This window comes from Rhinolophus sinicus, chromosome 9 (genome assembly GCF_057876585.1).
Source record: "Rhinolophus sinicus isolate RSI-liver-muscle chromosome 9, RSI-T2T, whole genome shotgun sequence".
NCBI classification, from domain to species: domain Eukaryota; kingdom Metazoa; phylum Chordata; class Mammalia; order Chiroptera; family Rhinolophidae; genus Rhinolophus; species Rhinolophus sinicus.
Genome location: NC_142509.1, coordinates 20,650,439 through 20,674,798, shown reverse-complemented (window position 1 = coordinate 20,674,798; position 24,360 = coordinate 20,650,439). Strand labels below are relative to the sequence as shown.

The 24,360-nt window shown below is 56.7% G+C and overlaps 2 protein-coding genes across 12 annotated transcripts in view; one reads left to right on the top strand and one right to left on the bottom strand.

The window, feature by feature from the left end:
- The window catches only part of SFI1 (SFI1 centrin binding protein), a 72,108-nt gene extending 56,635 nt beyond the window's left edge, over positions 1-15,473 (top strand). For all 4 annotated transcript variants that reach the window (XM_074321172.2, XM_074321170.2, XM_074321169.2 and 1 more), the window contains 17 exons: positions 4,379-4,460; positions 4,792-4,970; positions 5,760-5,835; positions 6,318-6,413; positions 6,922-6,998; positions 8,060-8,162; positions 9,341-9,437; positions 10,069-10,217; positions 10,644-10,718; positions 11,191-11,265; positions 11,403-11,579; positions 11,650-11,891; positions 12,642-12,722; positions 12,873-13,104; positions 14,253-14,590; positions 15,088-15,199; positions 15,277-15,473. In XM_074321172.2, coding sequence (XP_074177273.2) covers positions 4,379-4,460; positions 4,792-4,970; positions 5,760-5,835; positions 6,318-6,413; positions 6,922-6,998; positions 8,060-8,162; positions 9,341-9,437; positions 10,069-10,217; positions 10,644-10,718; positions 11,191-11,265; positions 11,403-11,579; positions 11,650-11,891; positions 12,642-12,722; positions 12,873-13,104; positions 14,253-14,590; positions 15,088-15,199; positions 15,277-15,381 — 2,296 coding nt within the window. In that variant the 3' untranslated portion in view covers positions 15,382-15,473. The remainder of the gene's footprint in view (positions 1-4,378; positions 4,461-4,791; positions 4,971-5,759; positions 5,836-6,317; positions 6,414-6,921; positions 6,999-8,059; positions 8,163-9,340; positions 9,438-10,068; positions 10,218-10,643; positions 10,719-11,190; positions 11,266-11,402; positions 11,580-11,649; positions 11,892-12,641; positions 12,723-12,872; positions 13,105-14,252; positions 14,591-15,087; positions 15,200-15,276) is intronic.
- The window catches only part of PISD (phosphatidylserine decarboxylase), a 39,155-nt gene continuing 30,212 nt past the window's right edge, over positions 15,418-24,360 (bottom strand). For 3 of the 8 annotated variants that reach the window (XM_074321177.2, XM_088800929.1, XM_074321178.2), the window contains 7 exons: positions 21,718-21,916; positions 19,936-20,101; positions 18,238-18,474; positions 17,945-18,083; positions 17,539-17,685; positions 17,112-17,272; positions 15,418-16,714 (listed from right to left, as the gene is read on the bottom strand). In XM_074321177.2, coding sequence (XP_074177278.1) covers positions 16,490-16,714; positions 17,112-17,272; positions 17,539-17,685; positions 17,945-18,083; positions 18,238-18,474; positions 19,936-20,101; positions 21,718-21,767 — 1,125 coding nt within the window. In that variant the 5' untranslated portion in view covers positions 21,768-21,916 and the 3' untranslated portion in view covers positions 15,418-16,489. Of the gene's footprint in view, positions 16,715-17,111; positions 17,273-17,538; positions 17,686-17,944; positions 18,084-18,237; positions 18,475-19,935; positions 20,102-21,171; positions 21,319-21,544; positions 21,917-24,360 lie in introns of those variants that run through there. The other 5 variants (XM_019754248.3, XM_019754245.3, XM_074321179.2 and 2 more) reach the window with 5 other exon arrangements.

The window sequence follows — 24,360 nt, the reverse complement described above, 5'->3', positions numbered from 1 at the left end:
AGATCCGGTCTTATAGTAAAATAAGACTGGGTCTTATATTAAGTTTTGCTCCAAAAGACACATTAGAGCTGATTGTCCAGACTAGGTCTTATTTTCGAGGAAACCCGGTATGTGCTCTGTTGTGTCTGGCTTCTATTAAAGTTCAGCATAATATTTTTGAGATTGAGTATCAGTAGTTCAGTCTTTTATTTACTGAGTAGTACTGTATTGTATGACTATAGACACTATTGTGATTGATTTTAACATAGGAGTTGTTTCCAGCGTGAGGCTATTATGAATAAAGCCGCTGTAAACACTTATTTTAGTGGCCTGTTTCCATTTCTCTTGGGTAGATACCTAGAAGTAGACTTACGGATCATAGGGTGGGTATATGCCGACAGAAAGTCACATCATTTTATACTCCCACCAGCAATCTGGGAATTGCAGTTGCTCCACATCTTCACCAGCATTTTGTATTGACAATTTTTTTAGCCATTCTGTTTGGTCAGGAGTACACGTTTCCCCATGACTAAGGATAGTGAGCACCATTAAAGCCTAATCAGCCAGGAACAAAAGCCTGTTTAGCCAAGTCAGATTGATGTAGGAACCCTGGAGGGCTCCTCCACCTGAGGGAAAGGAATTTGTAAGGTTCGTGTTCTCACTAAAGGATTCGGAGGAGGGGCAGAGAGAAACAGGGATGGTTTTGGGGTTGGTTGCTCTTTCTGAGGCAAGATTAGGAGGGATGAGGAGAAGTGGGGACTCACTCGGGACCATTGTCAGGGGTGTCCTCAGGAATAAATGAAGATAGCAGAGCTCGTCTGGGGCTCATTGGCAAGGAAGCAGTAACCACCTGGTGGTGGTGGTGGGGTGGGGCAGCCCTTGTGGCATTTTACAACTGCTGGCTGACCTTGGGAGAAACAGTGTTGCCTTGCAGCTGGTTTTATAAACTGTGTCCGTCCTCCTAATCTGATTAGTAGTAGGGCTGCTTTTATACTTCTTATTCTTTGAATGACAGATTTTTGACTCTTTCAGCCTTTATCACGTGCTTATTGACTGTTTGCTTGTCTTTTGTGAAGTGTCTGTTCAAGTATTTTCCCTAGCTTTTTAAAAAAATGTGTTGTGTCTTTTTAAAAAATGACTAATTTGTAGAAGTTCTTTATATCTTCCTTCCTTTCTTTCTCCCTCCCTCCTTCCTTTTAAAATTGCATAGGATTTTCTGTATAAATAATTATGTCGTATGCAAATAAAGACAACTTACTTTTTATCTTTTCCAGCCTGTATGCTTTATTTTGGCCTTATTGCCACGGCTAGGATCTCCAGGAAAGTGCTGAATAGAAGTAATGAGAGGGTATATATGAAGGTCTGACAGTTAAGTTCACGAACTCATCCTAGAAAAAGTGCTACATACCCCATTGCTGAATATCACTACGGTCACCTTCCAAGTACTCCCCTTGGGAAGCTATGCACTGATGCCAGCACCTAGTCCATCTTCAAAGCAATTCTGGAACTCTTTCTGGAATGGCCATCAGAGCTGTCATCATATTACCCTTGATGTCCTGAATGTCATCAAAATGTCTTCCTTTCAATATTTCCTTTATCTTCAGGTAAAGAAAGAAGTCATTGGGGGCCAGATCAGGTGAGTAGGGAGGGTGTTCCAATACAGTTATTTGTTTACTGGCTAAAAACTCCCTCACAGACAGTGCCATGTGAGCTGGTGTATTGTCATGATGCAAGAGCCATGAATTGCTGGCGAAAAGTTCAGGTTATCTGACTTTTTCACGCAGCCTTTTCAGCACTTCCAAATAGTAAACTTGGTTAACTGTCTGTCCAGTTGGTACAAATTCATAATGAATAATTCCTCTGATATAAAAAAAATTTAGTTAGCAACATTGTTGCAACAGTTCTTGAACTTAATTGTCAGACCTTGTGCTTGTGTCTTCCATAGTCTTAGTGGGAAAACAGTCAGTATTTTGCTATTGAATATGTTAGTATTTCATAGATGCTCTTTAATAGATGGAGAATGTTCCCTTCTTAGTTTATTGAGAGTTTTTTATTATGAATGGTGGTTGAATTTTGCCAAGTGCTTTTTCCACATTTATTGAGATGATCATATGTAGGGTTTCCAGGTGGGAATTCCCGCCCGTTCTCAGGGATCTTTTTCACTTTCCCATTCCTGAATCCCGAGATAAGTTGGTCAGGAAATCGGGAAAGTCAGCTCCTTGAACCTAGTGATACCCACAATTGGAAATAAACGTACTACTCACAATGTATCTCTTAGACATTTTTCCTATTTATCACTAGGGTTTGCAGGCGGGAATTCCCGCCCGTTCTTGGGAATTTTTTTTGCTTTTTAGTTCCTGAATCCCTAGCAAAGTTGGTTGGGAAATCGGGAAAATTGGCTCCTTGAACCCAGGTGGTTGGTAGTATCGGCCGTCACTGTGGAAATGATTCATCGTGGAGAACAGAAAACAGTTTGTATCTTGGGATTCGGGAACTGGAAAGCGAAAATAATTCCTGAGAACGGGCGGGAATTCCCGCCTGGAAACCCTGATCGTATGGTTTTGCTGATTTCCAAATGTTAAATCAACCTTGTATTCCTTGTATACACTCTACCTGGTTGTGATGAATTACCCTTTTGGCATATAACTGATTTCAGTCTGTTCATACTTTAAAATTTGTACATAAACTTTTATAAGGGATATTGGTCTGTACATTCCTTTTTATGGCTGAATAATATTCCATTGTATGGCTAGACCACCATTTGTTCATCCATATGATTGATTGTTTCCACACCTTTGGGCTGTGGTGAATAATGCTGCTGTGAACACTGGTGAACATGCATCTATTTGAGTTCCTGCTTTTAATACTTTTGGATATATACCTAGGAGTGGAATTACTGGATCATATGGTAATTCTAGCTTAACTTTTTGAGGAACTATCAAACTATTTGGTTCGTTTTGTAGTTTTTATTTCTCTGTGAAGATTCCCTGCCTGGTAACTGATTTTGTTCTTTTCATTGAAGTAGTCAAACTTATTTATTAGAGCTGTTTTTAAGTTTTTGCTGATTCCAGCATTGAGGTCATTGTTTCTGTTGACAGCTTTTTTTCCCCTTTAAAAGCTGTTTCATTTTATGGCAGGTGTTTGCATTCTGTTTGTTCTGGTGGTTCCTGTTGGTCCTGTCAAGTCTGATTTTATTATTTCTTCGTGTGGGTCTTTTTAAATTTTGTCTTCAGTGTTAGCGTATGGCTCTTATCCCTAAGGCTTAGCCTTTCTGCGTTCTGAAGTTCTCAGTGAGGTCTTTCCACTCAGAATGGGCCAGAACTCCATCTTCCAACCCTGTCCAACCTCTGGTATCTCCACTTAGCTCTTAGCCCTCCAGCTACTACTATGTGCTAGCCTGCCTGGAATTTGCCTGTGCAGCTTCAACTGAGGACTCTGGGTGTTGTCCTTTAGACCTTGCAAGGTGTCTGTGAGTGTGCCTGTGTGTGAGGGGAGGCCCCCCGGCCACAGGCACTGAGGCACTGTGGCTGCCTGGAGGTGTAGACAGGTGGGTGGGGAAGCCCAGGCTTAGGAAGGCCACACAGGTCCACACAGCCCTTGTGCTGTGTTTTTGAACTCTAGTCTCTGCCTTGGCTCAGTGAAACTGCCATGCTCTGCTTAGACTCCCTCCCGCTTCTCTGACTGTCCATAAAGTGGCTTAGGGGCTCACCTTGTGTGTTTCTTATCTCTCAGGGATCACAGTCTGAATTGCCTGTAGGCCAGGATCTGAAAACAATTGCCTCATAGATTTTGCACACACACCCACTCCCCACTCCCACCCTTTGCCCGTGCAAAGCCCCTGGTGGCTGCTGAGTAGGTGTCCCAGCGTTGCTTTGCAGGCTTTGACAGCGTTATGGTGAGCAGGTAGGCTGAGGCAGAGGTGACAAAGCAGTGGTTCCCAAACCTGTCACCCCGTCTACCTCACCTGGAATACTTGTTTTAAGTACGGTTTCTGGGGTGGCCTCAGACCTGCTCCGTCAGCCTTGGGGGTTGAGCATCTGTTTTTAACCACTTCTGCCAAGGACATGTGTCCTGGCTGATCAGCGGGGACTGGCACAGCTTTCACTAACGATCACTGAACACTGCTGGTGATTCCCCGTGAACTGATGGAGAATCTGGGTCTCTTAGTCTTTTTCACACTGTGAGCACTTGGCTGACACCAGAAATAGCTTGGAACATAGTGGGTTGTTTGTGGGGTTTTGGGCTATTATTTTCTGCTTTTCTTCCCCTTTCCTTTCTCCCCAGCTAAGCTTATGTGCCTCTTAATAGCACAGTGTAAGAGGAAAAAGCCAATTAATTGGAACTTCTTGTTCTTTTGTAGTTTTTTTTAAGTGCTTTATAATTATGATTTTTTTTATAGGGAGACATTAGAGAAACAAGTATTTACTGTTTGGTGGCAAAAGATGTTTCAGCATCGAGAAAACCGCTTGGCAGAGAGAATGGTAAGTGGCTTAGCCTGAGGAGGTGCCTGCCATGGGCAGGACCTGTTTCAAGCCTGTGCACTCACTGCCCCGTCCTCAGGACATCACCTGGGACTCAGACCCACACTGAAGGACTCAGACCCACAGGTCCTACCTGTGACCAGGACTCACAAGGCAGGGCAAGGGTCTGGGCATCTGTGTCCTGTGTATACATGGCTTCTGGGCCAGGGCAGCTAGCTCCTGAGTGTCCTTTTCTTTTGCCTTGGTCATTATTTGTGACCTGTCGATTTTTCCTGGCTTCTGTACCTCCTCCTTCATGACCCATTCTGTTCTCCCTGCCATCTTGCCACAGGCCGTCCTTCATGCAGAGCGGCAGCTTCTGCGAAGGTCCTGGTCCACGTGGCAGCAGCGGGCGGCTGCACGTCGGCAAGAGCGGCGGTGGCAAGCAGTGGCCTGTGCCCACCACAGCCTCCGGCGGCTCAGGAAGGCTTTCTGTGTCTGGAGGGAGAGAGCCCGAGGGCTCAGATCGGAGTGAGTAGCCGCTTCTCCTCCGGAAGCTTTTCCCATCTCAGACCAGCTTTGATCATAGTAGCAGCCCTGTCAGCTCTGAGTGCCCATCCAGAGTGTTATGTTAAACTAGATTCTGGTTTTCAAATTCCAGAAATTCAGTCTGAAACAGTCTAAGCAAAACCAGGGCTGCAGTGAGAGGATCCTGGGGTGCTGCATGGAACCCCCTGCCTCAGGAACTCGACTGGGGAGATTTGCCTATGGATCCGAGGTCCTGTCCATGGGCTACATCATGTTTGCTGGTTGGGGCCCATTTGAAGTTACCATGGCCAAGGAATGGACCTAAGGGCCCCATTTGGAGACAGCTGACCCCCTAGGAGCAGCAGCTGTGGCCGGGGGCAGGCTGTGGCAGTTATTACCGCACCACGTGGTTAGGGGGCCAGGACAGACAGACCCCTGTCGACTGCAGACATTGTCCTGCTCTGGTGCCTGTCTGTATGCACTTTGTGGTCTGAGGACCTCCCCACTTCTCAAACGCTGGCCACATTTCACCTCCTCCTCCGCTGCCTGTACATGAGTACGCTTCAGTGGTGCTTGAAGCCTGTGAGGCTGTCTGCAAAAATTTAGTAATACGTATACTTTTCTGGGGGGAGAGCTCAAATCTCTTGGCAGGTTTCAACGAGGGTCTTGACTCTCTTCCCCATCCCCCCAAATTTAAGAACCACTGGACAGGACTAGGGACTGGAGGGGCACCCATCGACAGGGCCCTAGCTGGGTCTGGGCTGCAGCACTGAACTCTGACTCTCCCCACAGGAAGATGGGCAGGGTGTTGGCTGCAGAGTTCCACTCGGCACGGCTCCTGCGTTGGGCCTGGAACAGGTGGAGGGAGGTAAGGCTTTGGCACAGGCGCCACCCACGTGGGGCTTGTGGACAGGTGGCACTTTGTGTCCATGTGACTCAGAGCAGACATATGGGCTCCTGCCCCGTCCCTCGGAAGCCACCTGGCTCTGAGTATAGGAAGAGGCCGGCCGGGCACAGATGAAGAGTGTTAACTTGGTTTCGTGAGATGATTGGCTCAAAATTTCTTGTCCTTTTAGGTGCTAGGGTGCTCTTATCTGCACTCACTGAATCTAAAGTCCTGCTCTATTTATAGACACCATACCCCGGGTAAAACATGTCTACACTAACATTTCTGGAGCCTTTACTCTGAGTTGGGCACTTGCCCCATTTGATCCCCTCAAAACCCTATTGATACACGAGGAAGCTGAGGCTCCCAGGTTTCGTACCTTACCCCAGCTCACCCATACTGTGTGTAAAGTGGAGGCAAAGCTAAGCCTGCCCCTGGGCCACCAGCTCTCTCCTCTGTCGCAGTGCCTGGCCCTGCGGGGAGCCGAGCAGCAGAAGCTGAGGCGTGCAGACCTCCATCACCAGCACACCTCGCTGCACAGGACGCTGCAGACCTGGCGGGTAGGAGCTGCTGCCGCCCTCCAGACTCCTTGGCCTGGCGGGGCGGGGCGGGGAGGGGGAGGGAGTTCTGCAGACTCTTTTTCTCTTCCTTGTTCTTCCTGCCCTTCTCAGAACAGAGTAATTCCGCCAAGCCTCAAACAGAGCAAGTGCCCTGGACAGTGGGTCTTACAGCCACAGGGCTAAGTTCTTCCATCTTTGCTTGGCAGATTACAAACCAGAAAAGTAAAACCAAGTGCTGTCTGGGGACACCAACCTTATCAGCAAAGTGGCCCCTTATCCAGGAGTCCAGGGGTTTGACTTACTAGGTCAGGGCTTAGCTAGACAGTCCTGTCCCAGCTGTCTGAGTGGTCTCCCGGCCTTGGGCCTCCAGCCTTTTGGCCTCTCCCCACCCCCTTGTGAGTGCTCTGGGCATCACAGTCCCTGCTGCGGATGCCCCTCTGAGGCCTGCCTGGGACTAGAGAGAGCTGTGGGCCCAGGGGCTGCCTCCCGTCCTCTTGGTCTCCTACAGACTTACCAGAGCCAGGTGCAGAGCATCCTACAAGAGGTGGCAGCCAGGGAGAGCCAGCACAAGAGGCAGCTGCTGCGGTGAGTGTCCCAGCATCTCCTGGGCCCAGCCTGAGGGTCAGAGAACAGACTCCAGAGCCTGGCAGGTGGGCTGTTTTGTGCAGGGCCTGGCAGAGGACAGGCCTCGCTGCCTTGTGCTGCTCATAGCATAGCTTTGGCCTTTTCACAGCAAGCACTCCATTCACTGATTCACCACTTTTGTCTTGAACCCCTGCTGTGAGCAGAGCGGGGACATCTGGGAAGCAGCTCTCACCGGGATGTCTGTGAGCTGTCGTGCTCCTCTGGGCACCTTTCCCTTCCACTTCCGACCTGGAACATTCAGCTTCTCAAGGCATCACTTCAGCACCTCTGCTGCTCCAGGAGCCGCAGTGACTCCCTTTGCCTCTCAGTTCCCAGTCAGTCGCCTCCCCCTTGGCTCTCTGGGCCATCCACTGACTCTCCAGAGTCATCTCTCCACCTGTAGGACCATCTGCATCTGTGACACCAGGTCACTGTCACTGCCTCGGCTCTGGCTTCCTCATGAGCCCATCCTCCGGCTCCTGCCAAGCCAAGCTCTAAACTGACTCCTCTCCAGCAGGCCTCCCTCATTCCTCTCTGCCTTCCCGTGTTTGTTCAGCACACACTGTTCCAGGCTGCCTGTGGGCTGTAGGCCTCATGGACTTGAAACACCACCGTCCCCCCAGGGTCCCGTAAAGTAGCATAGAAAGGAGTCCTCGGACTAAGCCCCAGGCCCCGAGGTGGTGGTGCCCTTCCCCCAGCTTCCTTCTCTCTGCACCGCCCTTTTCACAGCGTGATTCACCTGCATTGTCATTGCCTGGTTATGGTCTGTGTTCCTCATAGCACGTCAGTGTGTGAGGTTATGGTGTTTGGTCTTGTTCAGCCCTGGGTCCCCAGTGCCTGGTCCTCAGCAGCTGTGAGTCACGTGTCCACATCCACATCAAGGTGGCTGTGAGTGAAATATGTCTTAGGCATAGGGCATCCCTGATTCAGGAGTCGGCTGAAGAACCAGGAAGGAGTCACAGAAACCTCACCCTGTCTCTCCACACTGGTGTCACCCCTGTCCCCGGCCTGTGTACCTGCAGGGATGTATTACATCGCTGGAGAGAGAACACCGTGGCTCGTGTAGATGAAGCAAAGAAAACCTCTCAAGCACGTGCTCACTACAGAAGGACCGTGTGTTTCAAGGTGAGGTATGGGGGGGCCAGCTGGTCACCCAGGAGGGTCTGGGACTATGTTGCTCCAAGGTGGTGATGTGGGAGGTGGTACCAGATTTGAACTGAACAAGGAAATGGGGGTAACTCTCCTCCTTTATTTATTTTGCTGAATTATTAACCAACATCCATTAAAACAAAAACACAGCACACAGTGAGTGAAACAGTATTTGTACAGAACCAGTATTTTCTATACGTGTGGAATTTTCCACTGGGACAAACCGTGTCAGTCTCCATGTCTCCGTCTCCTCTGTCAGAAGAGAACACTTGCTCCTGCTCACTGGCTTCGCAGGTCTTGTGGCTGCAGGACTTTCTGAAAAGCATAGAGCATCCCAGGAATGTGAGGCCATTGATCATTGTTGGTGGGAAGTGGCCCCAAAATGTCACATGGTGGGGTCTGGTCCCATGTGCTGGGGGAGGGAAGAGGTGACAGGATGTAGCTGTGGGAAGAAGACGTGTTATAAGACAGCGGACTCAAACAAATGAAATGACAGAGGTGGTCCCTGGACTCGGGGATGTTTTAGAAGAAAACGGTTTGCTGGGGGCCCTGCTGGAAGGCCGGGATGGGGGACTGGTCCTGACGATTGTGAAGCGCCCCGGGGATGAGAAGCAGCTGCATATGGGGAAGGCCCAGTCTGTTCTCAGGAAAGCTCCGCGGCCAGTGTGTATGTCCCCTGCCCTGGAAGGAGGGTCAGGACTCTGCTTGGCTCCATGGCTCAGACGGGAGGAGGCCCTTTTGGGGAGGAATGGAGTTCGAGACTGTTTGGGGAGCAGGCACCAGGCATATCCCTGGCTGTTGACTTCATTTTAAAGTGTTCTGTTACTGTGATTTCATAAGTCTCTCATCTGAAAGCGTGCATGTAACGTATAGCTTCAGTTTAACGAATGATTATAGAAGGAAAGCCCATTTACTCCTTTATGGCATGAAGTTTAACTCCTGGGAGCAAAGCCCTATCATCACGACACTGGGCTTCCTGTGAGGGAATGTGGGTTTCTGTCCTCAGCAGCCGTGTGTCACATGTGGATGGTGGGCACTTCCTGGAATGCGTTTGAGTGCTGTGTGTCCACTGCCTGGCCTCACGCCACGAGAAGCTGCCCCCAGGATGTCAGGAGGTGCCATGATCACCTCTCTGTTCTTCGTCTGCCCCTTAGGTCCTGGTCCAGTGGCGAGAGGCTGCGTCTGTGCAGATATATTACCGACAGCAGGAGGACTGTGCTATGTGGGGGGCCCGGAAGGTGCTGGATCGGGGTAAGCGGGGCCGGATGCTGAGGAGAGGGTTGTGAAGGACCCAGAACGCGCATGCTGTGCCGTTCACTTCCCCTCGGTCTTTGTCTCCTCACGTGTATTGGTTTCCTGTTGCTGAGGTCACAGAGCACCACAGACTGGGAGGCTTCAAACCCAGAAAACTGTGCTCAAGAGTTCTGGAGGCCAACTCCAAAATCAAGGGGTTGGCAGGGCCATGCCCCCTCCAAAGGCTTAGGGAGAATCCTCCCTGGCCTCTTCCAGCTTCTGGTGGCTCCCAGCAGCCCTTGGTGTTCCCTGGCTCGGACACACATCACTCCACTTCTGGGTCACCTGGCAGCATCTTGCAGCTCACTCCAAGTGGGCCCTGGAACACCTGCAGTTGTTGTACCCCTGGTGGGCACTTGGGGGGTCAGAACAGCAAACAGCAGACGTGGTTCCAGCACCCAGGGTGCTCTCAGGAGCTGAAGGTGGCCGGAACTGTCCTCAGAGGAGTGGCCGTCCACGTGTGGTTTCACCGAGTGTGGGCTGACACCCCAACACTGTCCCCACACAGCCTTCTCCATTCGAAACTAACAGTGGCATAATCGTTTGTATAAATCCTACAAAAGAGCAAACTGACTCAGTTCTGCCTTAGGTCGTCTCAGGATGTGGTTTCGGCGCTGGCGGGACCTCGGCCGGAGGGCAGCCCAGCTGCAGAGGGCAGCACAGCATTACCAGCGGCAGCTGCTGCTGCAGGGCCTAGCACGGTGGAAGGTGCACCATCTGGGCTGCGTCAGGAAGAGGGTGAGGCAGGTGGCAACTCCCCCAATTGCCCTGTGCCGGGGAGCTGTCCCGACCAGGAACCCACCTCCTGGGAGGAAGAGAGCCTTCCTGCAGAACCCACAGCAGCCAGTATGGGTGCTGGGTGGTTTGGGGTCCTGCAGGAGCCTGTCTGCGATGGCTGGGGGGAAGCCAGCCTCGGACCGGGGCTTCCCCAGCTAGAGGAGGGCTCAGCAGAGAAACCCGGTTCACTCTGAGCCACAGGGTGTCAGAGCTGGAGGACCTGTGGAGTCATCTAGAAGCACCTGCCTGGTGCAGGAGGCCCTTGGCTTCACCCAGGACCCCTCCTGGCGATGGGAGGACCGTTCCCTTGGGTCAGGAGCCTCACCCTGCGGCTGCCCTCAGGGGGTCCGGGCCCGGGGCACCTGATGCAGCGCCCTCTCCCCTCAGCTCCTGCAGAGGCAGGGCGCCCAGTTCCTGGCCCAGACACTCAGCCAGTCCTACTTCCGCCAGTGGACACAACAGGTGGGAGCTGTCGAGAAACCCCTTCTCCCAGGGCTTCCCCCCCCCACATCCCAATTATTTCTCGGCATCAGCAGCTTGCTTCCACCTGTGACCGGTAATAAGGCCAGGTCACTTCAGAGCCCTGTTTCTACAGTGTCACTTTAAAAAAAAAAATACATCAGGGTAATATCCAAATATTAATATGAAATGCATTTTAAGCCTTTGCCAAGGCCTTGATAAAACACCAGGCAGGACTGCATCCTGCTGAGCAAACCTTCGTGCGCACAGGTTCCTCTCACTCTGGGTTGTCTCCAGTTTTTCTCCTATGAGCCCAGTGCGCTGTCCCCACTTTGCCTTTGTTCTTCCCAGAGGCTCCTTCCCTGATCCACCCTGAGGGCCTGGCAGGGAGGGGTCTGAGGGTGACCAGCTGTGTGGTCATTCAGGGCAGCCTCCCCGGAGGAGGTGTTTCTATAATCTCCTTTCTGGCCCTTAGCTGGTGAATAGGAGGCAGGAGCAGCAAGGCACAGCCCGGGCCCTGTGGTTCTGGGCCTTCTCCCTACAGGCCAAGGTAAGAGGGGCTCCACATCCTACTTCCCCGCCCCTCCCAGGAGAGGGCCGTGCCTCAGAGGGCAGCGTGGGTTGTGGGCACAGTCCGGGGGAGCCTGAGCAGGGAGAGCTGGGCCTCACCTCCTGGTCTCCCTGGAGGTGTGGGCCGCGTGGCTGGGCTTCGTGCTGGAGAGGAGGAGAAAGAAAGCGCGGCTGGAGCGGGCGGTGCAGACCTACCACGAGCAGCTCCTCCGGGAGGGCGTCACGCGCCTCCTGCGGTTCGCAGCTGGCATGAAGGCCTTCCGGCAGCAGCTGCACACCCAGCAGCAGGTGCAGGTAGGCCTGGCGTTCCCCCTCTCCTGGGCCGTGGGCAGGACATGGCATGAGCTGACAGAGGCCATTGCAGGCGGCGCACAGTCTCCACCGTGCAGTCCGTCGCTGTGCCATGCTCTGGAAACAGAAGGTGCTGGGCCCAGGCAGGGACACTGTGCCCAGGAGAGTGACATTCGAAGGTCCACTTCCCGACCACATCACTGCTGGGGCTGGGGATGCCACCCTGGAGACCAAGAGGCCACGAGCTCCTCGTGGGCCTCGGGGAGCTCTGGGCAGCCTGGCCCTGGATGCCGGGGACCCCGAACTCTTGGAGCTGTGAGTAGTCCATCCCTCGCCTCTTCTTCCTGGCTCCCACCTGGGGCAAAAGCCTGGACTGTACAGGAGGGAGGACGCTGGGTCCTGAGTCTCAGCTGAGCTGCTGGGACCTCTGTCTCCAGCAGGAGCTGCCCTTCCCAGGTGTGGAGAGAAAGCACATAGCAAGAAAAATAGCTGTGGGGCAGCCCGACCCTCCTGCCCTCAGACCTGCCAGTGGCCCGCTTCTTCCCTTACAGCCAGGAAAATGGCTCCCTCTTGGAAACCCCACTTTTTGTGCCCCTGCTCCTGCCACATCACCCACCCCATGCCGATGGAGCTTTTGGCTCCCAGAGTGACCACTGTCTGAGCCTGTCTGACCACTGTCTGAGCCTGAGGAAGAGGTCGCTAGCGAGGAGGGCCACTGGCCCAGGCCTTGTCCTGCCCTGCCTGCTTCACCCCCTGACCCTGCTAGCCTGCCCTCCCCCATGACGTGGGACGAGCACCTGTGTCGCCTGGGTTGCTGTACAGGTCAAATGAGATGACGTGGGTGAGGCACCCGGGGCATCAGACTCACCCCATTGAATTGCTAGAAGTTCATGTGACCCAGGCCCACCCCAGCTCACCCGCTGACCTCGGGCAGGAGCCTTTCTGGCCTTCAATCTCCCCGTAAGATTGGAGGGGTCAGAGTGGATGACCCCCCACCCCACAGAGATCTCAGGCCCCCAGCAGCCCCTGGGTAGCCTGCAGGAATGGGCCCATGTTTCTTCCCAGCAATGCTGTCCGCTTGGCAAGGAAGCAGCCGCGACGCCCAGACTTCCTGCTGGAGCCTTTGCAGAGCCAGAGGCCCCTGGGGTATGACACCTTTTGGGAACGGGTAGATCGTGTGGTCCTGGGCCCCCAAAAGCACGTGGTACCTCCCTCCAGAGCCAGGCGGCTCCCTTTCCTTCCTGCTCCTCAGGAGGGTACCACGGCCTGAGCAGCTCCTGCCTTCTCTCTTCTCAGGCCTGAGGCGCTGAGGGAGCACGGCCTCGGCGTGGCCCAGCCAGCACGCCCTTCCCTGACCAGGCCCTTGCTGGCAAAGGCCCAGACGGCACTGATCCCAAGCAGCCCCCCGCCCCGGCCTGAGGCCCTGCTCAGGCCCCCTGGCCTGAAGCTGCCCCCACCAACGAGCACAGGCCTGCAGCTGCTTCCTCCTTCCTCCTTCACGCTGTGCAGAGTGGACGCACCAGCTGGGGTAAGTCTTCCCTGGTCACCTGGGGTCCCGTTCTGGGGTCTGGCCTTCAGGGCTCACTCTTGTGTACTCGATGCTGTAGCCATGGCTGTACTCACTGCTTCTGGAACACGCCTGGCTCGAGAAGATGAAGGGAGGCCATTCTTTCACCAAGTGTAGGTGCATGAGGTCATGTCTGTGGTGGGGACAGAGACCCCTGCCCGCGAAAGACTGCATGTGGTGGAGGGTCGAGCAGGGCCTGGGCCAAGTCTGGATTTGCAGGAGAGGAGCAAGTTGTGGAGGCTGGTTGGCTGCTGTGATCTGACTGCCCGACAGGTGCTGGGGCTGCAGACGTGGGACAGGCAGACTAGGTTTGTAGGAACGAAGGAAGGCACCCGGGCGGCTCCTGGTTCTGACTTGGATAACTCAGGGAATAATGAGTTCTTTTACTGAAAGAAGGAAAACAGGGTGGGACCATTTGGGGCGGGCGAAGCATGAAGAATGTTTTGAACCTGTCAAATTTGAGATAAAGCAACAGGATTGAGTCTGGCCTTCAGGGAAGAGGTCGGGGCTGGAGATCGAAATTGAGACTTGTAGCACAGATAGAAGGTAAACCCGAGAACCAGTGGGGTCGCGGGGGACGAGGGGGCTGCAGCTCTGAGGCAGGTGGCATCCAAGTCAAGTCTGGGAAAGCACCTGCGCTCGGTAACGCAGGGGACAGGACGGCAGTGGGATTGGGCCACCGTGAGGAGCTTTTGCCTGAAGAGCAGAGCTGCGGGAATGCTGAGGGGTGACAGCAGAGAGGACAAGTCGTCACCAGGCGGGAATGGAGCCAAGTTGTAGGTAGGCGGTTGGACAACTGCCTCCAACCACTTTTCTCACTGAAAGGCAAGGTCGCAGCTGAGTGAGGCAGGGGTGAAAGGTCTGTAAGTGAAACAGCTGCTGGGGGCAGTGCTGAGCCAGGCCCTGAGGAAGGGGGGAATGGACTAAAGGGGTGCTCCTTGCGTGGCTTGTGGGACTTCCACCATCAGTGTTGGGGCCCGGGAGGTAGGCTTCGGGGGGAAGCCCAGCTCCTGGGGCCTCCCCTCCCCTCCCCTGCAGTGCACAGCCGCGGCGCCCCGTCGCAGGCCTTTCCCCAGCTTCCCTGCTCAGTGTCTGTCCTTCCTTCACAGGTTTCAGCACGGCTGACCTCCCCTGGGCTTACACCCCAGGCCCCCCCATCCCTAGCCAGTGTCCCCGACTCCCGTCTGCTCCTTCCTGGGGACTTCACAAGCACCCGGCCCGGGCTGGGCTCCGACACTACAGGCGTGTACCTGAAGCCCCTCAGCGCAGCAGGCACTCAGGCCACTCCCAGCGCCCAGGCTCCCTCCATTCAGCCTGGACCCAGCCTGGAGGGGGGTGAAGCTCAGGCGTATTCTCCTGTGGCCCCGGGCCACGCCGACCTGGAGGCTGAGCTTGAGGGCATCCAGCAGCAGCTGCAGGACTACCAGGCCACGAAGCAGAACCTCCAGTAAGACCCAGGAGCAGCCCTGCCGGCTGCCCACAGGCAATAGCTGGGTGCTGCCTCCCCAGAGCCGGGTGCCAGGGCTGCTTTGCCTGTGCTGTGCACTGCCAGCCCCCACACCAGGTGGGAGGCCAGGTTGGCCTTTGTCGTCACCTGTGGGATGACAAAGCTGAGCGAAACTTGGAACCTGACTGGGTCACGTGAAAGCTGGGCCACTGGTCTACTCAGTGATTGTGTGGCATGGGAGGAAAAGGTGTGAAGACAGGCCTGGGCCCCAGCTGCATGCAGTGGGCTGTCCTGTCCTGCCTTGGTCTTCGGGCCCATGTCCCCCAAGCCCAGGCCGGGGACCCTCACCAGGAGTAGCAGCTTTGGGGAACAGGGAGGGTTTCTGAGAGAGGAACAGGAGCCGTTCTCCCAAATCAGAAGTAGCTGATGGGCTTCTCCCCAAGCCTAAGGCTCCACCAAGGGCGCGGCCAGGCGGACATCAGGTCTCACTCCCTCAGGTCCTACCAGCGGCAAGCGAGCAGCCTGCGCCGGTGGCTGGAGCTGAGCCGGGAGGAGCCCAGGTCTGAAGACCAGGAAGCGGAGCAGCAGGTGCAGGAAGAACTGCAGGAGGTGAGGCCCCAGGCGGCCCTGGGAGGGGCTCTGGCTGTGCCTCCTCTCAGCTTGGCCGGTCCCTTCCTGACCCCCAGGTGGAACTGCACGTCCGGCAGCTGGCTGCTCAGCTCCAGGCCTGGCGCCGGCCCGTGGACGCCTGCATTGCCCGTGTCCAGGCCCTGCGGCGAGCTCTGTGCTAGAGGCCTCCGCCCACCTCCGGGAACAGAATGCAGAGATCAAGTTTTATTTTTTTATTTCAAAATGTTGCAATTAAATGAATTACTGTTCAGAAGTCTCCCACTTTTCATACAAAAATACTGTGCTACTGATACAGTTGAAAAAATTCAAATGGCTTCTCCTGCAGGAGAAATTCAGAGTCCCCAGGAGACATGAAACCTGGCCCTGTCCCCACCATCAGTGGCTCCCCAAGGACGGCATACCTGTTACCTGGGGACAGGTTTTCTAGGCACTGACCCTGCCTCCCCCTCCCACCCAACATACCAAGGCTCTTCTGCCTCCAACACAAGCCCCTGAATCAATAGCAGCAACTTTCCCGTATTTAATGTAGGTCTGGATCTGGGGAGGGGCACACGCTCTCCCTGGCCCCGAGCGGCCACCACGGCCTGCCTGCCCCATTCACATGGGTGCAGTAATGGGACTTGCCCGCTGGAAAGACAACTTGCCGGCTCCAGAGGGTCACTCACTGGGGCCTGCGAAGTGTCTCACCATCCTCGGAAGACACTGGCAGAGCTGGGTGATGTGTTCAGCCACAAGTGTGGAGAGGAAAGACAGGGTTTCCCAACGAGCAAGGCGGGTGACTTGGGGATCAGAAAGCGGTTGCAGTAAAGGCCCTGTGGCCCGGCTCTGGGGGCAGGCCCACAGGCAGTGCCAGAAGGCACCTCACCCAGTGCAAGGGAGGCCAAAAGCAGTGATGGGAGGAGCAGCAAAAACGTATGTCACCACTTACCGTCTTCAACGGAAACCAAGACCAACAATGCTCAGCCAGGAGACGAAGGGTCTCCAGCTTACACAACAGAGGTCAAAACCTCTCCAAAAGGGAATCTGAGACCGTCCCGGCACTGACGTTCTCTTTAGGGTGGGAAGAGACCGTGTAGGCCTAGGGCATGATGGGGGCTCTGACCTCACCTGAGTCTCTGAGACAGGGACACAGGTCACCCAGGTCCTGCCTGGTGAGACCCCACGCCCGAGAGAGTCCCCTCCCTGGACAGCTGGGAGGTTCCCCTCAAAGAGACCCTCCCACTTTTGTTTGGAAAAGATCCCTCAGCAGCTGCAGCCAGGAAAGGGGCCCTAGAGGGAGCCCAGCGCCTCCCCAAACCGGATTTTCTGTCCCGCTTTCAGCTTGAAGTTGAAGTCCTTGGGTGCCTCAAAGATGAGCACGATGGTGGAGCCCAGGTTGAACTCGCCCAGGTGCTCCCCCTTGCGCATGGGGATGCCCTCCTTGTTGGCGTGCGTCACGAAGCTGAAGTCGTTGTAGGAGCCCTTACTGTACCGCGGGCTGTTTGTGTGCAGGTCCTGGGGGAGGCCAGGGCAGGGCGTGAGCAGCTGCCCGCAGACCGTGGACACACCTCTGCTGCCTGTCCCCAACCCAGCTTGGAAAGGGAGGTGGGGACAGCGACTCAGACCACCGGCCGCATCTCCAGACAGGCCAGGAACCGGGCCTCCAGCACGCCCCACCCTAGGTCAGTGTTCCCTTTTGGTCCCCGACAGAAGCAAAGGGCCAGGCGGGGAGGTTAGTTCCCTCTCATTCCAGCCACCTCCAGACGGGCGAGAGCGGAGCGTGCACAGGGCAGGAGCTCAGGGCCCAGCCCTTCCTAGAACTGTCACGACAGAGCTGACTGCACAGGAGACAGGTAGGGGGACCCCAAGTGGCCCAGCCCGTGTGCTTCAGCAGGGCCTGGGCTCTGCTCACCCGGTCAAAGTAGATGCGGATGGAGCCCACGTTGGTGGCCCCCACAGCTGTCAGCGAAAAGAAGCCATGTTTCCAGTCCCCGGTGAGGACCACCCGCTCATTGTGGCAGAAGAGCTCTTTGATCCAACGGGCCATGCCAGGGTTCACGGACATCAGGGAGCCTAGGAAGCAGGGGCACTGCTACTCCCCACCCAGCAGGAGGACCAGCCTCCCAGAGCCCAGTGTCCCCCTCATGTCATTCCAGACACAGAGTGGGCTGGACTCCAGCCTATCCCCCACTGTGCACTCCCTGCCAGACTAAAGCAATCAACTCTCAGCTTCAGCACCCCAAAACTGCAGCCTGGGTCCTCTGACATGTAGAAGCTGAGGACATCTGTGTCTGGGGCTTACGGAGGCAGCTCTCAGACTTCTGCTGGCCCTGGCCTACCTGGGAAGTGGCGCCGATGGGACACAGTCCAGTCAGTGGGGGAGTGGAAGCAGTGGTAGTCCCCGGGGGCCAGGTAAATGACACAGTGGTACAGCTCATTCCCTTCTCGGGTGACCAGCTGGTTCCTGAAGGAGCTGCAGGAGGTGGCTGTGGGGGCAGACAAGTGGGCCAGGTTCTCAGACAAGCCCGTCACCACCCAGCACAGGGCTGGCACGCAGCCTGGACACAGGCTCCAGGGAGGCCCTGAAGCTCTGGGCAGTGATTCCGGGCCCGGGACCCGCCCTGTGTCTCCAGCCTTCCCAGTGTCCATTCCCTCCCCACCCGGCCCCGCCGCGGGCTTCGCGCTCTGCCCTCCAGCTGGCCACACTGCAGCAGGAACCCTGCCTGCGACCAGGCAAGAACCCACCTGGGGGAAAGGGCAGGTCCTCGGCGGAGGTGCGCGGGCCCAGGAACGACTCCAGCGAGTAGGTGACTCCCTTCACCTGCTCCACCTCACTGTTCTTCACCTGCCCAAAGTTGAGGATTTTCCCATCTGATGGGCTGATCTGGAAGGGCCAGGAGAGGCTTGTTGTCAGGACGGGAGGGGACACAGGGCAGGGCCTCCTCCTCCCTGGGAGGCACGCCCGCCCGGCCATCCCTGGGCAGCGTTTCTGGGGGAGGAGTGGCTGCAGGGCAGGGCAGGGCCGGGCTGGGCCTCACCACGCTGTGCAGGCCGCACACGGGCCGGGCCTGCGGCTTCAGCTTGCGCCGGAAGAACTCGCTGAGGTTGCGGTAGTGGTGCAGGTCCTCCACGGCCGCCTCCTTCATGTTCACCCCGAAGGTCCAGATGTACAGACTGTAGACGGGCCTGCGCAGCCAGTGCGGCAGCTCCACCTGGTTGAGGCGGCCCCAGGCCCGCGACAGCAGGCGCGTGGGCACCGACTTGTACAGGGCCACCTGCAGCCACAGGCGGGCGGGTGTCAGCCACACTCCAAGCCCACTGCCCTCCCCCGCCGCCTGCCCCGTCAGCTTCCCCCCACGGCAGGGCCACCTCGGGAGGCCCGGGCACCCCACGCCGGCGTTGTGATGTGCTGTTTCTCACGAGGAACCAGACTGAGCCTGCCAAACACTGAGCAGCCGAGTGCTGGCGGGACCGTGACACAGTGACTTACAACTCAGGTGTCCCGTCTTTCTATGCAGAGGTAGGACAGCAGCTGTCCCAGTCCCTGGGGAGAGACTGGCCAGCACAGTCTTACTTCTTGAATCGGGGGACGGAGCATAAATGGATCTGCTACCTGCACAGACAGGCTGTGGCAGGAGGTGGTGCTGCCTGCGTCCCAGACCACAGAAAGGAGCGGGAGGCCACGGGGGCAAGGGAACGGCTACAGCCCAAGCACACACCCTGTCCCAACAGGAAGCAGGACACCAGCCCCCCGCCCCCCCCGACACACACACAAGGTTAGGGACTTGGGCATCACGCAGATTCGACTGTCACTGTCACCAAGGCCAGGCTCAGAGGCTTGGACAGACCCTGCTGACTCCGCCTGGCACTCAGCGGCATGCTCCTGTGACAGCCAGTCCACAGAGCTGTGTGGACTGGGGCACGAGGGAATCAGCCCCTCCAGCCAAAGTCTCAGGGCCAATCGACCCTTCCAGGTGCCACTGACACAGTGGAACCTGCCTCTAAGTGGTGGCTGCTGCTTATCTGAACACAACCAAGACATCAAATCCCCAAGGCATAGAAGTAATTTCATTCCAACTTTAAACACCTCTAGGAGGTACTGAATTAGTGGCTCCCAGAATTCCTCCCAGGTGACTCCTGTCCACTGGAGTGGCCAGAGCTGCCGAGTGCCCCCAGGTCTAATACCCAGGGCCCTCCAGGTGCCCGTGAGCTTTCAAGCCCTCATGAGTCCCCCCCCGTGTTCTCCAAGGGCTCAGGAGCAAGGTTTCCACCTCGGTGTCAGCCTGCTCTCCAGGGAACTGCCTGGGGCTCCCAGGTCCCCAAGGCGTCCCCAACCGTAAGGGCCCAAACAGGCTGCTGGTTTCCTAACCACCCTTGGCGTCCAGGAATTTGGATTCTTCTCAAAAATCACCTCTAAGCTCACGTGGGCCTCAACACAGGAAATCAAACACCATTTTTTTGAATGCCCAATGTGGTTTCCTTTCAGAAGGAGAGCCCCCAAATAGCACAAACACTGGCAGAGAGAGCAGGCAATAGACAGCGAGCGCTCAGTCACCTGTCTGCCACCCGCACGGCCACCGACCAGCCCTCTCAACCAACTCGCCTTTCAACATGACCCTCCCAGAGGGCTCAGCCCCCAGAGCCATCACCTCTAGCATCTGTGTCCTTTTGGGTCTCCTGGGTCCCACCTCAGGATGCTTGGGGGCAGGCCAGGCCAGCAGCCCGCACACACTTACCCTGCTCACGGGCCTCCATCCCACCCGGCTGAGTGGTCTGAGGGCACCGAAGGGCAGGAGGTAGTAGAGAACCGTCAGGGGCCAGGAGCGCAGTTTCAGGGCAGGTCTGGACATGCAGCTCAGCTGTCCCAGCCTCCGCCGCAGAGCCAGCTGGGGGAAGTGCAACCTGCAGGGCACATGTCACCCATGGCCAGAGTCAGCGGCCAGGGTCTGGGAGGGACTGGGAGCCCCCACCCCACCCTCAGCAAGCCTTTCAATGGAGTCTGGCAGCACTGGCCGTGCCCCCCCCCCCGCCCCCATCCCAACCCCATTTTGAGTCAGGGCTTGGCCGCCTCTGGTCGGCAGACTCACTTCCCAGTCTCTCACACCTGCCTGCCAGCTGGGGAGGACAGGGGATGTGACAGCCAAGACACAGAGGATTAGGCCCAGCTCCTAACCGCTCAAAACATGGGAGGGCCCCAGCAAGCCCTTTCAGGGTTAAGCATCACCTGGACCCAGCACAGGGAGAACGGGGTACAGAGCCAGTCTCCCAGCCCCCACCTCCCAGGGCACCAGGAGACAGTCTGATTGCCAGAGCCCCTAGCAGCACAGCAGCACATGGCAGTGGGGCTGCTAGCACCCAAATGCAGGGTCCGGGGAAATCTTTATCACCCCAGGCTTCTTATTTCCTCATCTGATATATTAAGGGATTGGGCCTGAAAAAATCGCAAAGGAAAACACACACACACACACACACACACACACACACACACACACACACTACCCCCGACCCCAACAGCTACTGGTCCATTTATCTGCATGGTTATTCTTCACCAGGTTAGGTTCTCCAAAACTGAGGGGGTAACCTGTCCCCACCCTCCGGCCACCTGGCAGGTCTGCTGGGACCATACATCTAACCCATGCCCCTCCTTTCAGCAAAGGTGGGTGGGCCTTTCCCCAGGTCCCACCAGCCCAAACCCAGTGCATTCAGCACAGGCTCCACTTTCCCACTAGAACCCTGGCCACCTGAAGCGTATCAGTGAGACCCAAGTCCCCTGTCACATGCCTAAGCCCTAGAAAACGCTCCTGAGGCCCCAGTGGAGCCATCAGGAGACACACTGCCATCCATTCTGAAAATGTTCCCAGGCCTCAGTTTCCTCATCTGTAAAAAGACTACATTCAACTGACAAAGGCACCCCTCTGTTCCTGTGCATGCTCAGAGAAGCTGTGTCCTCTGTCTCCCATTGCTGAACAAACCAAGGAACAAAGAGACATCTCAGCTGATATGAAACGCCGCAAAAATGGAGAACTGAGCCAATGGCTGGGCCCAATTCTGTGATGGCGATGAAGGCGCCGCGTCTCCAAAGCTCCCCAGACTCCCTGCGTTAGTTTTCTCTCCCATCCCACCCTACTGTGTTTTAAAAAGGTCCGGGAGGGGGTGCGGGGCCAAGCAAAGCTGGACAAATCACTGCTCCCCCCTCCCACAGCCCCCACCCCCCTGCTCACTGCAGAAGCACAGGGACCAATCCCGGAAGAGCTACACCAGAGCGGGGTGGGGGCGCCTGGGGGGGGCAGCAGTTAAGGTGCAGCACAGACAGTGGGCCACCAGCCCGATCTCCTCCCTGGGTACCTGAAGCGGGCTCTCCGGCTCAGGCCCCCTGGGCCAGGCCCTTCCAGCCTCGGGGGCTGATCCCCCGGGCCCCTGCCGCCACCTCCACCTCGAGGCCGCTGGACATGAACTCTGACCTTGTGGAGGTCGTAGCGGGGCACAGCGGGGTTAGGAGGCCGCCGGCAGCATCTCACCATTTCGCTGCTCGGAGCTCCGGTCCTCGCCGCGCCTCTGACTGACACATGGTGGGCGGGCTGGGAGGGCGGGGCCAGCACGCTCGCCTTTGTTCCTCCTCCTTCCTCCCTTCCCCCCAGAGGCGCTCCCGGGCTGTCACTGCCCCGCGGTGGCTGGTGGGCCGCTTCCTCGGCTCAGGGGCGCAGGTTAGAGTCCGGGCTATTACGAAGACAGGCACTTGTCACACACCTGCTGGGGCCGCAGCACCAGCCCTGCCTCAGCTCACTCTGCCCCCCGCTTGGGCACCTGTCTGCTCCAGTGAGCTAATGGCAGGGAGGGGACCAGGTGCTTCTGGGACCAAGGAGCACAGCGGGAATCTGAGCCCAGCGCTCCAGGCTGGTGCCCAGCGTCACCCAGTCTGCGGCTTGGGCAGCCCCTCCCTTGCTGGGACCTGACCCATTTTCCATTCAGGTGACAAAGTAGCATCTGAGGAATGAGGGAGGGAAAGCAGGAGAGGTGCAGCTGATGAGACCCTGGGCATCTAACCAGCTCTGGCTCTTCCTCACAGCGTCCTCTGCTCAGAGCCCCCCAGACTGGGCACCGAGTCTCCAAGGCCTCCTGGGAAGATGAGCACCCATGTGACCTCAGGGAAAACCGGTGTAGAGATGGGCCTATTTGGGAGACAGGCACTGGCCACACACCTGCTTGGGTCCTGCAGTACCAGCCCTGAGCTTGGCTCACTCTGCCCCAGGCGGCCACCTGCCTGCTCCAGAGCTGATGGCAGGGAGGGGACCAGGCGCCGTATGGAGATGGGAACAGGTCAGGACTGAGGCTGTCATACCCCTGCCCCCACCCTCCTCATCTTCACTTGGGAACAGGGACAGCACTCTTGACAGGGGCGTCCTGGCTCTTGGGAGGACACACTGCCTCCATAAAGCCCTTCCAGTCGCTTCCCAGGTCAGGAGGAGCACACACTCCGTGCTTGTTGCTGTCTCACTCTGGGGGAGTCAAGGCCCCAGGGAGGACACCCCATGGGCCTGGCCTCCAATTCCAGCTGCAGGCGGGCAGGGGCAGGGGCCTGGCCATCTTTGCATGAAGAAACAAGGCCCCAGAGCAGCTCTGAAGGCAGAGAACTGATCCAGTTCAAGACCCCACATGGTCAACGTGCTGTGATCCAGCAAAAGGCCCCAACTCAGACATGGCTCTACCACACAGGCGGATGGTCTGACACCCAGCAAACCCATCTCAGCCACAGAGGTGAAAACGCCAGCCCAGCACCTGCCTGGGGAGTTGACGAGACCCCAGGTGTCCAGGGGCCCATGGGAGCCAGGACAAGGCCACCTAAGGTCTGGACAGACGCATGGATTTCTGTCCTGACCAAAGAGGTGGCAAGGCCTGGTTCACCCCAGACCAGAGCGGGTCCAGGCCCCAGCATCAGCACTCATCTCCCCAGGCCACTGGCCTTGATGAGTGGCAGGGACAGCTCACTGTGGGTGGCCCGGCAGGAGGGCGCCTACCCACCAGGCCTACGGGCACCCCAGCTTTAGGCCCTGTGAACCTCCTGCTAACGGTCCCTTCCACAATGGTCAGGTCACCTCTAACACACCCCGCGGCCCACCAGGCCTTGGCCTCATACCGCTCCCCAAGGGAACAGGTCCAGAGGGCTGACGGGCAATCGGGGTTGAGTCTGGTGCTTGGCTCGCTCCCAAGACGAGACTCTCTTCCTGCTTCTAGAAACTGGAAAGCTCAGACTGAGCGCACACCCGGGATTGACTGGTGGGGGCCAGTGAGGCCTCCTAGGCGGGGACTAGAGCCACGGTCTACTCCTGCCAGTTTTCCTTAGTCTTACTATGTGGGACGGTGACCATGGCAGTGCAGTCAGAAAGGCATGTTCAGGACCCCACGGACCACCCCCATTTGGCCTGAAGCCTCGAGTCCTCAAACCAGAGGTCCATGCTTGCACTTCATTCTTCCCCAGGGCCTCCCACCAGGGCCGGACGGACCCTCACCCCCTAGTTCCACAGCAGAGGGAGCTTAAGTGGGACCAGCCCAAGGAACTGCTGTACTGGAGAGAATCCGAACTTCCCTGAGGGGTGGGGCAGGAGGTCCTTACCCCTCAGTCCCGCCTCTGCCACTCCTCTACCTCCTCTTCTAAACGGGACACTGAGACCAGGGCGTCAGGCTTCTTCCAAATCACGGCCTGCGGGCCCCAAAAGGTCCTCAGGGAGCAGACACGAACTCAGTTGTCCCCCCAGGAAATAAGCCTGGCACCCTCTGTCCTGCTCAGAGCTGTAAGATGGAGTCTAGGGGTTCCTTAGAGGTCACGCTTCACGTCTCAGCCAGCAGGGCTCCAGGCCTCCCATCTTCCCATCTCAGAGCCCCACTTCCATCCAGACCTGTGACGGCCCTTGGAGCCCAAGCCAGAGCTTTCTGTCCCTCTGGCGCTCTGATTGTGACTCGCAGGGGCTCAGGCCAGATGAGGAACCTGAAAGGAGGGTGCCCTGAAGCAGGAAAGTGCAGACACCCTCCTTCTCTCCTGAGAGCCTCAAGGACACTGTGGAGATGAGTCGGACTTTAAAGTCATTACAGGGCCGAAGGGCCGGCCATACAGAACACAAGAACTCTGTGGCTTTGGTGGCGGACGGGGCCAATCTGGTTGCTGC